We start from the raw sequence: 13,578 nt of genomic DNA, 5'->3' as shown, positions 1-13,578 counted from the left end.
AAGAAGAGCACCTTTTAGTTAACTAAAACTATTAACTATTTGTAAAAAACTGATTTTGGCATACTGTCTGCTTGTGTTTCAGATTCACGATATTGCGGATAATGAGAATCCGTGGTATGTGTTTGTTGAGACACTAAGCCCAGAGAGTGGTCTCAAGGAGTTGCCTCCCTTTGATAAGGACAGTAAGTACTCAAGTCAAATTATCATCAATATGAAAGCTGACCCTACAAATACCAGATATGACTGTCTCATGGGGATTCAACAGTACCCTTTGATTGTCATAACTCAATATCATGGGAATGTAGTGGCTGTGATGACTGCAGATTTGATTGTGCTTTTATATTCCAGTGAGCTAACATTCTTATTCTTGCTTGAGTTTGATTGCACTCAGCAATAGTCCAGTTATATGATGGTGGTCTGTAAATAATCGATTCTGGACCAGACAATCCAGTGATTGACATCATGAGCATCGATCCACGCAATTGGGATGATTACGTAGACATGCATCAACCAAGTCAGAGAGCCTGACCACCCAATCCTGTTAGTCACCTCTTACGACAAGCATAGTCACTGTTTACGGCAAGCATGGGTTGCTGAAGACCTATTCTAACCTGGATCTTCATGGGGCTCCTTGCTTGAGAGTGAATGTTGTCTTGTGCGGCAGTCATCAATGTTATAATTACATCAGAGCGTTGTGTAATGAATCCCGGCCAGGTAAACCAGTGATTGAGGAGGAGGAGAAACAGTCAGCCAGATCACACTTTGTAACCAACAGATCCTGTAAGCCTCACTCTAAAGACAAGAATGGTTCACTGAGGATTTGTCCTGAACTGGAATCCCCTCAGAGTACACATAAGAAAATTATTTGACATGTTCAATAAGTTCAAACTGATAAGATTTAGGTCATCTAAAAAAAATGCTGAATTGACATTCTTGTTTCAGGTGATGTGTTGCTGTTCCTGAAGCTGTATGACCCCAGAACCAAATCCATATCTTACTGTGGTCATATCTACGTGCCAATATCAGCCAAAGGAGGTATGTCGTCGTATAAGGTTGGGGGTAAAACACAGATAATGATAATAATGCAATAATTCATGAAGAGTTTGGGGGATTTCAATGAGAAGAGAATTCTAATGCCTGCTTTGTTATTCATCTACAGTTGAGTTAGTGCCAGAATTAAACCGAAAGGCAGGGTTTCTACCAACAACAGCACTGATCATCTTTGAGGTGAGTACTTGTTACAAATGCCTTATTTGTTAGGGATGTTGTTTAAGCAACATCTACCCCAGAGAATTTCCCCACAATGTCACTAACAGCATTACCTTACTGATAAACAGTATGATTACCATCCATCCAAGCAAGTGACTTGCCTGATAAAGGCACTAGCATCTGTGTTGAAAGTGACTTGCTTGATAAAGGCACTAGCATCTGTGCTGAAAGTGACTTGCTTGATAAAGGCACTAGCATCTGTGCTGAAAGTGACTTGCTTGATAAAGGCACTAGCATCTGTGCTGAAAGTGACTTGCTTGATAAAGGCACTAGCATCTGTGCTGAAAGTGACTTGCTTGATAAAGGCACTAGCATCTGTGCTAAAAGTGACTTGCTTGATAAAGGCACTAGCATCTGTGCTGAAAGTGACTTGCTTGATAAAGGCACTAGCATCTGTGCTAAAAGTGACTTGCTTGATAAAGGCACTAGCATCTGTGCTGAAAGTGACTTGCTTGATAAAGGCACTAGCATCTGTGCTGAAAGTGACTTGCTTGATAAAGGCACTAGCATCTGTGCTGAAAGTGACTTGCTTGATATAGGCACTAGCATCTGTGCTGAAAGTGACTTGCTTGATAAAGGCACTAGCATCTGTGCTGAAAGTGACTTGCTTGATAAAGGCACTAGCATCTGTGCTGAAAGTGACTTGCTTGATAAAGGCACTAGCATCTGTGCTGAAAGTGACTTGCTTGATAAAAGGTACAAGCATCTGTACCGAAGTGTCACACTGAAAAAATAAGGACGTTGAAATCTGCAAGTCAACTCATCGATACCATAGCTTCTATGATGCCATTAATGCGTCCCATTCACAGGCATCAGTGGTCATGCTAACAACCACCGGTTGTTCACAAGCTTCAGTGATATAACTGGAATATAGCTGACTGCAGTGTGTGACAACAGTCTCTACGTCCTTCCACTGAGATGAATACATACATACAAGACGGTTCAGATAACCCCAGCCATCTTTAACACTAATTTGTTGAAGAAATGGAACTATTCTTCATTGATCTATAAGGGTGTACTCAACTCTTGCTAAGGACCACATCTTGACTGAAGATGACTATTTTGGTCCTCGGCAAATGTTGAGTAGTACACATTACACCATATGCTAGATGCCAGTCCTAGATATCTCCCCTGACCATGTGCTTCATCCTTGCAGGAAGTTAAGCCAAACCTCCTTGAGCGGCTTGAAAACTTGAACCAACCAATTGATAAACTCCTTGAAGAGTTGATGGATGGTGACATTCTTGTCTTTCAACGTGATGAGCCTGACCTCGACCACTATGAGCTGCCCACTGTTAAGGAGTACTTCAGGTAAGGGTTTATTCTCAAGTCCTGTCTTGAATATAATTGTAGACACTAGAAACTAAGAGGAATTAATATGGATTCGACAACTGAGGAAGATAATTTGTAAATGATACAGAGTCTGTCACCTCTTACAACAAGAATGGGTTGCTGAAGACCAATTGATCTTCACAGGGAACTAGATACATGTATTGCTGTTAAATTAGAATGAAACGACTGATATTGATGTAATTGCAGAGATCTGTATTACCGGGTGGAAGTCGTTTTCTGTGATAAATCAATCCCCAATGACCCTGGCTTCTCCCTGGAATTGTCTCTGAGGATGAACTATGAGCAGATGGCCCACACAGTTTCACAGCACCTCGGGACAGATCCTTACTTGTTGCAGTTCTTCAAGAGCCAGGGGTATGTTCAGCACATTTCATCATTCCTTGATGATGTAAACTTCGGACTTGGAGTGTGATATACAATCGATACAGTTGTGTTTCTTAGAGATTAATAAGTTGCCATGTCCTGTGTATTTTGCAGGTATCGAGATGGTCCAGGAAACCCAGTGCGCTGTACATATGAGGGATCCTTGAAGGACCTGCTTATTTATGCCAAACCCAGGCAGCCCAAGAAACTCTACTATCAGCAGGTATTGAATTCCCTATATCTTTTCAACTGCCATATATTTCCAGGTATTGTCTGACACTGGATATGGGCCAACCCCCTAACTCGGCCTTTGAAATCACTACCTAAATGACATGCCTTGCGAAATGGCCAACTTCACAATAAAAAACGACAAACAATTGCCTTATTAACTATTAAATGTGGGGGCATGCGGTCCTGTGCACAGCACACATGTCACAAGTTAAGCAACGTTGGTTGCAGAGAATAGTTCGATGAGAGACCGATTTGGCAGCTTGACTCCTGAGAGTTTCTAGAGCTTAATTTCTGCCTCACACTGAAGCACATGTACCACATGTGGTGTCCCTTAGGCAAGTGACTTTGTTTGAAATGTGCCTCTGTTCACCCAGCAGTGAATGGGTACCCGGTAGGATGAGATGGCAATGTGGCTGTTACCCTTCGGCTTGTGTTGTTGTATACTTACTTCCCAGGGTGCCTGTATTGAATAAATCAAGTGCACACTGATCCACTGACTGGGGTAGTAATGCTAGCGCTTTGGGCATACGTCTTGTGTAAGGGGTTTAGCACAATATAAGTATACACATTGATTTGTTGTTGTTGTTGTTATCATCATCATCACAATATGAAGCTATATTATGGTGTCATGTGGCTAAATGTGTTCTGTTACGTTCTGCTACAGCTGAGTATCAAGATCAATGAACTGGAGAACAAACGCCCCTTCAAATGTATCTGGGTCAGCAGTGATCTCAAGGAGGAGGTGAGTACACAGACAAACAGGCAGATCAATAGATGGATCAAAGTATTTCACACATGTGTAGCAAGTTTCTTGTTTTGTTTAAATTTCCGAGAGATTTGATCCAGACTGAAATGGGCTTTGGTTTAAGTTAGTTCGTTCCTACTCCTGTCAAAGTGGTGAGCAGCTGGTATGGATTCATTTATGTCTGTTTACTACAGAGGGAGCTAGTTCTGTATCCCAACAAGAGTGGCAAGGTCAGTGACCTGCTTGAGGAGGCTCGGAAACAGGTGGAAATATCTGACCAGTCATCGGGTAGACTGCGGTGAGTACGTCCTATAAGCTGACTTCAGTACACTTAATAGTGGACATCACTCTATGCACTCTGAAACAACAGCTTAGTTGTTTAACCAGGTCACATATATGACATTTTTATTGGCTTTTACAAACTGTAATTATTCACTGACAATTGAATATGCTACTGCATCATAAACTGTTCTTTGCTTTCTCTTACATTTGAATCACAATAAGACACCAATATTAGTAATATCATGAAAAGAAACTATTGTTCGATATTCACAGGATCTGATGTTCATTTTCAAAGCAGACTGTCGCCAGTCCATCAAGAATACCACAATTTCTGTATTTCAATCTTCAGCCTCCTTGAGATCATCAGCTACAAGATCTTCGCTGTACAGAAGGAGGACATTTCCCTGGACTGCCTCAATGCTACAGGGACCAAGACGTACCGGGTGGAGGAGGTTCCCAAGGAGGAGTCTGTCATCTCGGAGGACGAGCTGCTCCTTCCTGTTGCTCACTTCCACAAGGTGAAGCTCAACGCCTTATTGTGTTAAACATCACTTTGGGGGCCAGAGTCAGACACACTGCAGATTGTTGTGCAGAAGTGTTTCCACCTGGTTAATTACATGATACACTGTTTCCAAAATGTGCTGAAAGTATGATCCTTGGTTTGTCAGCACTAAAGTGAAAGTGGAAAAGGTCTGAACCTTCCATATAAGGTTAAAATACTGTGATGTGTCTGAAATGCTGATCAAGGCAGAGTTAACACAGTTGGCTTGTCCCAGTTCACACAATCCCATACCTATGATCATGGGTTATATTTCTTCGTTTGTCGGCACCATCCTTGTGATAGGGGTTTCACCGAAGCGGTACACCAAGACTTGCATCAAGCTTTCCTCCCTCAGTAAACTGGAATACTGTGACATATAAACTGGAATACTGTGACATAACTCGAATGCTGTTCAAAGCAGCACTATACCCATCTCATATCACTAAAATATATTGAGCCATGATGAAATTACCTGAATTCTAATCCTATGCTTTTATCTGTTTACAGGAAGTATTCTCCACATTTGGTGTACCATTTTTATTGAAGATAAAGCATGTGAGTATGCATAGAAATGGTACCACTAATTGTCTGCTCTGAAAGTATGCTAGGCAATATGTGTGGGGTTTTCAGCTTGCCTGCCTTGCTTTATGCTTGCCATTCATCATGCATCTCTTTGTGTACCATGCAAGTTACTTTTCTTCTGCAAGGACATCTAGATGATATGATACCTCCTGCAGCACTTTTGTAAATGTTTTGATGCAAATCTAATAATGAAATAATAGCAGTAGGAATTTCTCCATCAGTATAACTGAACTTTTAACTGAATGGATTTGTTTAGATAGGACAATTGTTTGAAATAATTAAACCTTTGCTTTGACAGAGTCGATACGAGGATTTCACTCCGTTAATATTTGATGAATTGCAATAATGTGGATGCTGTTTTTTGCATGACGAGCCAATCATGGACAAGAAGAACTTGACATTTAAGAAATTTTGTTGTGATACATACATGTATGTGAAGCCCTGTTAAGACCCGGGCTACAATAGGTCCCCATCACTCAGCATTGCTTGTTGTAAGAGAAGACCAAATTGGATTTGGTGATCAGGTACCTGGTTCTTCGTATGTCCTCAATAACGACATGAAATGTTGCTCATAATATCTGGTTTGTCTGGCTAAAACTTGATTGCTAACAGGCTGCCGTTATAGGACTTGAATATTGCTGATTGCAGTATATTTATGGGACTATTGCATCTAATTAGTCTTAAGAGCAAGACACTTTGTGCTGATGAACTTTCAGAAAGTACAGTTATTCATGATAATTAATTCTTCTATCCAGAATGAAGCTTTCTCCTCAGTGAAAGAAAGGATACGGAAGAAGCTTGACATCTCGGAGAAAGAATTTGAGAAGGTAAATACTGTTATGTGGACAAAATGTATACTTAAGGAAGAGAATTTATGGATGTCAGCTTCCTTTATTATGAGGAACACAAGGTTTGGGAGTATATGCTTACTCCTTCATCAGCTAGGAGTAAGCATATACTCCGAAAGTTTGTGTTCCTCATAATAAAGAAGTTGACATCCATAAATTCTCTTCCCCATGTGTATCACTTCTAAATGCCTTTCAAAGACTTAAAATGTATACTTTATTGCATCATGCACACACATGCAATGATTTACTGATTCTACTTCAAGTTCATTCATTTTAAGACTCAATATATGAATATGGCTTTGTTAGTCCGGTAATTAAAGGTTTATTTTTCATGAAGGTTCAACAAAATTGACGGAAAAGGTTTTTTAACACATTTCACTGCCTTGATAGGTCTACTTAAAAAAAAAAAATAGTTTACCAAAATTTGACTTGGGGAAACACTCAAAATAGATCAAATCCAAGATGGCCGCCATCAATACAAACGAAAATCGAAAAAGTAAAAAAAAAAGAATCAATCAAAATCTAAACATGGATGATGACTCTATTTATAATCAACTTCATAAGATTAAGACAGGGAAATATATATTTAACAATTTTAAAGTGAAATCTTACACAGAAATAAATTACGGCTGCCCGAAATGTGAAAAAAATGCAATTGTTCCATATCGGACTACAAAATACTTAACACGGCCTTATAAAGAGGGAATAACCCTGCAATACTACAGTTTACAAGTCAAACTTACTATCAATTTAAATGTCTAAAGTTCAAGACAGTCACACTCATATATTGGACATGAAGAGACGATTATTCAGTAATGTCAGAGAAGTCATGACTTGGTCCATTTGAAAATGTCATCCCTTTGCATTGTCCACATGCTGAGGTACATTGTAGACAAAAAAATTCTGCATGAGCATGTGTTTTCATCACACTTTCCAGTGCAATTGTATCTGATTATTTTCAACAGAAATTTAGGAGTGACAGCTTGGTGCCTTGTGATTGGTTTCAATATAGTGCCCTTGTTGCTCTTGTGAAACGTCCAGCCCCATTCTGTCGCATCCATATTGTTGCCTAGCCAGGTCTGCACTTGGAGTCAGACTCGTTGGCTAGGCAATCTGGCAGCATCTGATGTCGGTGGAAGGTGTCGAAGGGTTAGGTAATTTGAGCTTGATAGATACCTTCTCAGTGAATTTTGTCACACGTTCAGAATTCAAATCCAAGCCAGGCATACAGCCGCAGAGGATTGCAAGTGCCTGATTACCAGCCTGCTCGATTTCTGCATGGTTTCCACCTGTCACCATGAAAACCTTTGAATATTCCTGAGACCATCCCTATGCCATATGGCCTCAATGTTGTGTCGGTCCCTGACAATGCATGTACAAAGAGCAAAGAATGGCTGAGATTAGGATCAAGGATCATCTGTAGGATGAAGATGTCAGTGATCTTTGTACTTGTCTGAAGAAAGATGGCCTCCAGTTCTTCTCTGATGGGTCTCATCCTTGGTACAAAAAACACCACAATAACCATCAAACACGATAAGAGCATTGCAGAAGCGGTTCCTCAAGAAATGAGCCCGCACAGCTTGTGACACAGATTTGCCGTACAACATCTGATCTGTACTACCCTCTGAATATACTTGAGTGATGATCTCCTTTAACCCAGATCCAGCCATCAGATTCCCAACTGTACCCACAAAACTCATCTAAGTATGGAATCCCCCCAAGACCAGGGCTATTTGATGCAAGGGGCTCTCAGCTGGCCGTGATTCGAAGATCATGTATGCAATTCACCAAAGTTGCTGGTCGATTGTAATAACCGGTGTGATTCCATGTCGTCTGGCATATTTTGAAATATACTCCAGCATTGATCTGACACAGGATTCGTCACATGGTGTCACGTTGATAATCAACAAGAATATCTCAGAGCTCTTCCTGGGGTATGGAATGTCAGAATGGAGCAACCGCATGCAACTGGAACACAGTGGTCAACACACACAGAAGTGGCGCACTCCACAAATTATCTAGTTTGCTATTCTTTTCATCAAGACAGAAGTCACCAATTGGTGAATAGATAATGTTCGCCAGCACTGCCTTTGGATTTCTTTGTGAGAATGGTTTGACACTGTTGATTTTTTTAACATCATCCAAGTCCACCTTAACTCTTGGTACCCTCCGTCTCACCATCTCGCCCATAGCATGGATTGAGCCAGTCCCATCAAACCTTTTGCTGGCATGATCTATATAACCAGCCTGGTATTGCACGAATGTATCTGCAATGTCTCTGATTAGGTGAACACCATGAGTGGTCACCGAGAATTTTCTAAATTTACGAGGAGCTGAAACCGAGTTGGCTTATCATATCCACTAAATTACGCATTATTGCCTGACCCAATGACTCAGCTCAGCTCTTGATGATAGCTTGAAGGAGGATGCGTAATGCATGTGGGGGGTAATCAAGATTGGTGTCAATCAATGCCATCTGCTCATTGTCGAGATACACATCAACATGTTTCGACATGCTCTCTACCTGCGTATGAATGTATCCTCCTCCAACTTTAATCAAACTGTCCATGTCGGATTTGTCTACCTTTGCAACATTTTCATATGCCGTAAGAGATGCAATGTTAGGTTGTTGCCTGATTTGTTATGAATACCTTGTTCCCATAGTGATTCATGAATTCCCTTTTCAGCTGAGATGTAGTGTGTAGTTGATTATCACTCAGTGCACTCATTGACTTCATAATGTGATGCAAATTGTCCAAAGGAATCGTTTCATCATCATTCTCTTCCCAGTAATAAATGGCAATCTCAAATGCTGTCATCTAGGACATACACTTCGGTCGACCAAGTCTCTATTTCTTTGGTGGAGCCTCCCCATGTTCAATACAAGCTGCAGGTATACTTGTCCCTCTCCGAAAATTCTTATCACAAGCATGGTGATGGATAGCTTCTTCAGCTGGTAGATTGTATATGGGCACAATACTTGACTGTACCATCTTGGTCCAATCATCTTGCCTGTTGACACAGTATGTTGCAGACATATGTTGAGTAACTGAAGAGCCATCGCAGGGCTGAAGTACACTTCTATATGGATGTTTGTACAAGTACCACATAGAAAACAGTGAGTTTTAAAATTTAAGGCTTTAACATATGATCAAAAGGTTTCAGCTACTTTGATTGCCTTTGGATTTTTATGCATACTTCGACACTGTCTGTGTACCAACAGGCTACAGTTGTATATGATGTCTGGTGCATCGAATTTACAGCAGCATTTTGCTGTCAACTTCACATAATCCTGGGGTTTGTCCAGGTTAACTGGTTCCATACATAGCAAACAAGTCGCCATCTGTGATCTACATAGGACACCTTCAGTTGAGAATAGTCACCTGCGAATAGTAACAGTTGATAGAAATATGGTTGACATGTGTCCAGATACAAATGTTGCTTTTCCGATTATAGCAAATGATTTTTGTGCTAAATGTCTTGATTATATCTTCTGAATTAACTTTTAATAAAGTTTCTGAGAAGCTAATACCATTTGAGAAAAATAACTGCTTCCCGGAGTTTGGATTATCTCCCTTGATTTTCCTTTAAACAAATGTTGATGTTAATTTTAAGGCTCTGTTTCAAATTTTATATTTATATTTGTTCATATTTTCATCAGTTATTCCTCTCTAGAACCAATCAACTATAAACAAGTTTTCATTTTAGCTATAAAAGAAAAATAGCTTATACATACCTTTATGTTCTTGAGGTCTATCTTTAAGACATTGTATGCTTGCCCGCCATTTTGAAGAAGGGAATACTTTGGGTTTTTTCAATTATATTTGTTTCTAACTTGATTATTTACGTGAAGACAATAAACTGCATGATTTTATATGCAAAACGTCAACATAATAATAAATCGGTTCATGTTCTGCAAGAATTACTGATATTAACAAATTTATGTACTTTTTCGTCATTTTGAAGCATTATTTTAAATTTCTATGTGAATTTTCCTTTCAAAATTGTTAAATATACATTCTTTTGCATTTATCCTGGCAAGCTAATATAGATAGACTCATCATAAATGGGTTTTTTGTTATTGGTTCCACGTTTATGACTATTATTACTTTTGCTGGTGGCCATCTTGGATTTGACCTATTTTCGGATGGTTCCCCATGTCCTATTTTGGTAAACTATTTTTTATTTTAATGTATAGGTGCCAAGGCACCAAAATCCAGCAATAAACCTTTTCCGTCAATTTTGTTGAACCTGGTCCTTTTAATTACTGGACTATTGTGGCTTGTCAACATACAATGTTATATGTTATGGGGATATAGAAACAGACTTTGTCTGTCCTTCCGTCCGCCTTTCAATGTGGGACACAATTTCTACGAAACTATTTTAGTTAGAGAAATGAAATATGTTCTTAATATGATGGGGGCACGGGTGGCCTAGTCATCTAAGGAGCACCGATTCGCTTGGGCACACCAGAAACCTATGATTGTGGGTTCGAATCCTGATTCATCCTGATTATGTTTCTAGGTTTGTGAGCACCATACCTGTGCTCGTGAGTTTCACCGAAGTGGTAAATGTCTGAGACCTTCATCACTTCGGGCTTTCCTCCCACATTAATCTGACACGCCGTGATATAAATGGAATACTGTTAAAAGTGGCGTTAAACCCAAGAGTTACGTTCCTTGGGCACGCCAGAAACCTATGATTGTGGGTTCGAATCCCGGTTCGACCAGATTATGTTTCTAGGTTTGTCAGCACCATACCCGTGCTCGTGGGTTTCACCGAAGTGGTAAATGTCTGAGACCTTCATCACTTCGGGCTTTCCTCCCACATTAATCTGACACGCCGTGATATAAATGGAATACTGTTAAAAGTGGCGTTAAACCCAACTCACTCACTCACTCACTCACTCTTAATATAATTTTGTACAGAGTTATGGTCCTTTCTCCATGCTTTTCCACTTAGTGCATACTGCATGAAATTATGGACAAGAAACTACTCAAGTTACATGGATAAAAGTTTGCTTGCTTACCTAAGAGATACTTGTCAAGACCGAGTTCGAAAATTGGTGCCATAAATTATTATTTTTGCAGTTACAGCACTTGATCCATGTTATTTTGCTTAGTGCATAGTGTCTGCCATGTGGACAAGTTTTCTCAGAAACTGCAAAAGTTACATGAATGAAACTTTGCAGGCTAATCTAAATGATACTCCTCAAGATTTGGCGCCATTAATAATTTTTCCAGTGAAGGGGCCCTTTGTGTGTGTTATTTTCACACATAGAGCAACCCTAGTCCCTTTCTCTTCTTAAGTCTTTATTGGACTTATTTGTTTTAGTTAACATTAACTTGCAGATTATTCACTACTGTATGAACAAACAAAATTCGTATGTGCCCCATGGCAGGAGATACTAGTAGCAGTGTTTTCTTGATTCATTGTAATCTATCTTATTCCATATTCTGAATGGACGGATGAATGTAAATGACACTGGTATGTGATGTCCTTGCAGTACAAGTTTGCAGTAGTTGTGATGGGCCGACAGGAGTACATCTCAGAAGACGAGGAGAAAGTGAACTTGTCCCAGTTCATACCGCACTCTCTCCCAGGTAAGGAGAAGTCTGTGTACAACAGCGGGAATAGAAATAGGGCTGGGTCATCGACAACAAGGCTGAAACAATTGAACAATGCACAGCTATGCCAAACTGAATGGCCCAATAAGCAATGATAAGCTTCATTCTGTTGTAAGTACTGTTTCACAATTATTATAAACAGTTTGACACATTTGACACCAAAGTGATTTTCCTCTGTTATGTCCCAATTTTAGCCAAGGTAGAGCATTGGGGTAATTTGTTGTCTCTTTTGTAGCCAAATTGGACAGCATATGAACACAGATGCTGAAATATTCTTTTTTGTGTGTCAGTCTCTGAAAAGTAGCATTGAGCTGTGGTACAAGCACTACTTATTCTTAGTTTAGACTTAGTTGTAGGACTAGCCAGTTAGGCATAATAAATGTTTTCCTGTAGAGCCCCAGATGTAGCTGTCCTGTTTGTTTTGCAGGAGGTGGTGTGCAAGCCCGACCATGGCTTGGACTGGATCATGTGAACAAGACGCCAAAGAGATCACGCTACAACTACCTGGAAAAGGCGATCAAGATCCACAACTGATGACGCCTTTCCCCACCTGGTCGTCATCATCATCTTGCATGATCCTCCAGCGGTCATATCGTTGTGCCATCTGCTCGTCTGTTGCTGATCCAACCTCGAGGTCGCGTGCCGTCAGACTGGGAGTTTGTGACTATGGCAGGGACCCTTGTCACACTCTCACGGACCGACCACTCTCACCAGTGCCCACATGGGGGCACCTATCACGTTGTTACTGACTTTTTATTTTATCTTTCACAAAATGCAGCAAAAAACTAGTGATATAATGATTTCATGCAATGGCAAAGAGGAGATGTAATTGAGAAGTGAACAGGATGTTCATAGCAAACATTTTGTATGCTAGAAGTGCTATTGTTCCTTATCATTTTCTTCGAGAATCACTCTTTCCATAATACCACCTAGCAATATGTGAAGCTAACAAGGAATGAATATCTAGGACAAGGAAGCCATGGCTTTTCTCATGACCACTGTCCACTGTTGGTGGTTCCTTAACCAGTTCCTGAAGAATCCTTCTCAAGTATCACATGGCTGTGAATGGAGATGATGATTAAACTTCATTCCTATAATTTGGTCATCTTTTAGAGGACAGCTGGAAGAGCTGGTTTAATTTTGTATATTTCTGTCTGTTGTGAATGAGTCTTATAAAGTATGTTTTGTCACAGCAAAGTTTGGTGCATGAAGGTGGAATGTATTTTAAGTCTGTGAATATTTAAAATCTGGATCAATTTTACCATGAAATTGTTCCATCTTCATTGCATCAGAGGTAACTTGCAGTTCAGTCTGTGATGAGATGTACATCATTTTAGGCGAAAATAAAACAAAACCCAAGAATAAAATGCTCAAATAAACAAAAACAATTACTGTTGTTTTTACATCTGGTGTAAAGGATCCAGATGTCCGTCAGTTTTGACAGATGTATCACTTCGCCGGAGTAGCAGTTAGGAATTGCCTTCTTGGAGGCATTACAAGAGTGAAATCATCTACTCTTTTTCTTCTAAGACATAATCCTTATACTGTATCATAAAATTAATGCATCACAAAATTCAAGGGACTGTTGTTAGTTTATGACCTAAAATGCATCATTAAATTGATGAGTAGCTCCTTTGAAATGGTATCTTTTTTATCAATTGACAAGAACAAGACTTGGATACCAAGATATAGTATGGGATATTGGCAGTTTGACAGAATATTTTCTTCATTTCTCTC

General features: G+C 39.8%; 1 protein-coding gene across 1 annotated transcript in view; it reads left to right on the top strand.

Annotated features, from left to right (window-relative positions):
• The window catches only part of LOC139469527 (ubiquitin carboxyl-terminal hydrolase 7-like), a 47,485-nt gene extending 34,256 nt beyond the window's left edge, over positions 1 to 13,229 (top strand). The window contains exons 21-33 of the mRNA XM_071251717.1: positions 83 to 182; positions 943 to 1,035; positions 1,160 to 1,227; positions 2,426 to 2,580; positions 2,809 to 2,976; positions 3,100 to 3,208; positions 3,881 to 3,958; positions 4,156 to 4,259; positions 4,593 to 4,761; positions 5,292 to 5,339; positions 6,122 to 6,193; positions 11,721 to 11,817; positions 12,269 to 13,229. Of these exons, the coding sequence (XP_071107818.1) occupies positions 83 to 182; positions 943 to 1,035; positions 1,160 to 1,227; positions 2,426 to 2,580; positions 2,809 to 2,976; positions 3,100 to 3,208; positions 3,881 to 3,958; positions 4,156 to 4,259; positions 4,593 to 4,761; positions 5,292 to 5,339; positions 6,122 to 6,193; positions 11,721 to 11,817; positions 12,269 to 12,375 (1,368 nt within the window). The 3' untranslated portion in view covers positions 12,376 to 13,229. The remainder of the gene's footprint in view (positions 1 to 82; positions 183 to 942; positions 1,036 to 1,159; positions 1,228 to 2,425; positions 2,581 to 2,808; positions 2,977 to 3,099; positions 3,209 to 3,880; positions 3,959 to 4,155; positions 4,260 to 4,592; positions 4,762 to 5,291; positions 5,340 to 6,121; positions 6,194 to 11,720; positions 11,818 to 12,268) is intronic.
• Positions 13,230 to 13,578: the final 349 nt, after the last annotated feature.

The sequence above is a fragment of the Haliotis cracherodii genome, unplaced genomic scaffold, assembly GCF_022045235.1.
Source record: "Haliotis cracherodii isolate W230 unplaced genomic scaffold, xgHalCrac1.p SCAF_2, whole genome shotgun sequence".
In the NCBI taxonomy this organism is placed as follows: Eukaryota; Metazoa; Mollusca; class Gastropoda; order Lepetellida; family Haliotidae; genus Haliotis; species Haliotis cracherodii.
This window is presented reverse-complemented; position numbering and strand designations above follow the sequence as displayed.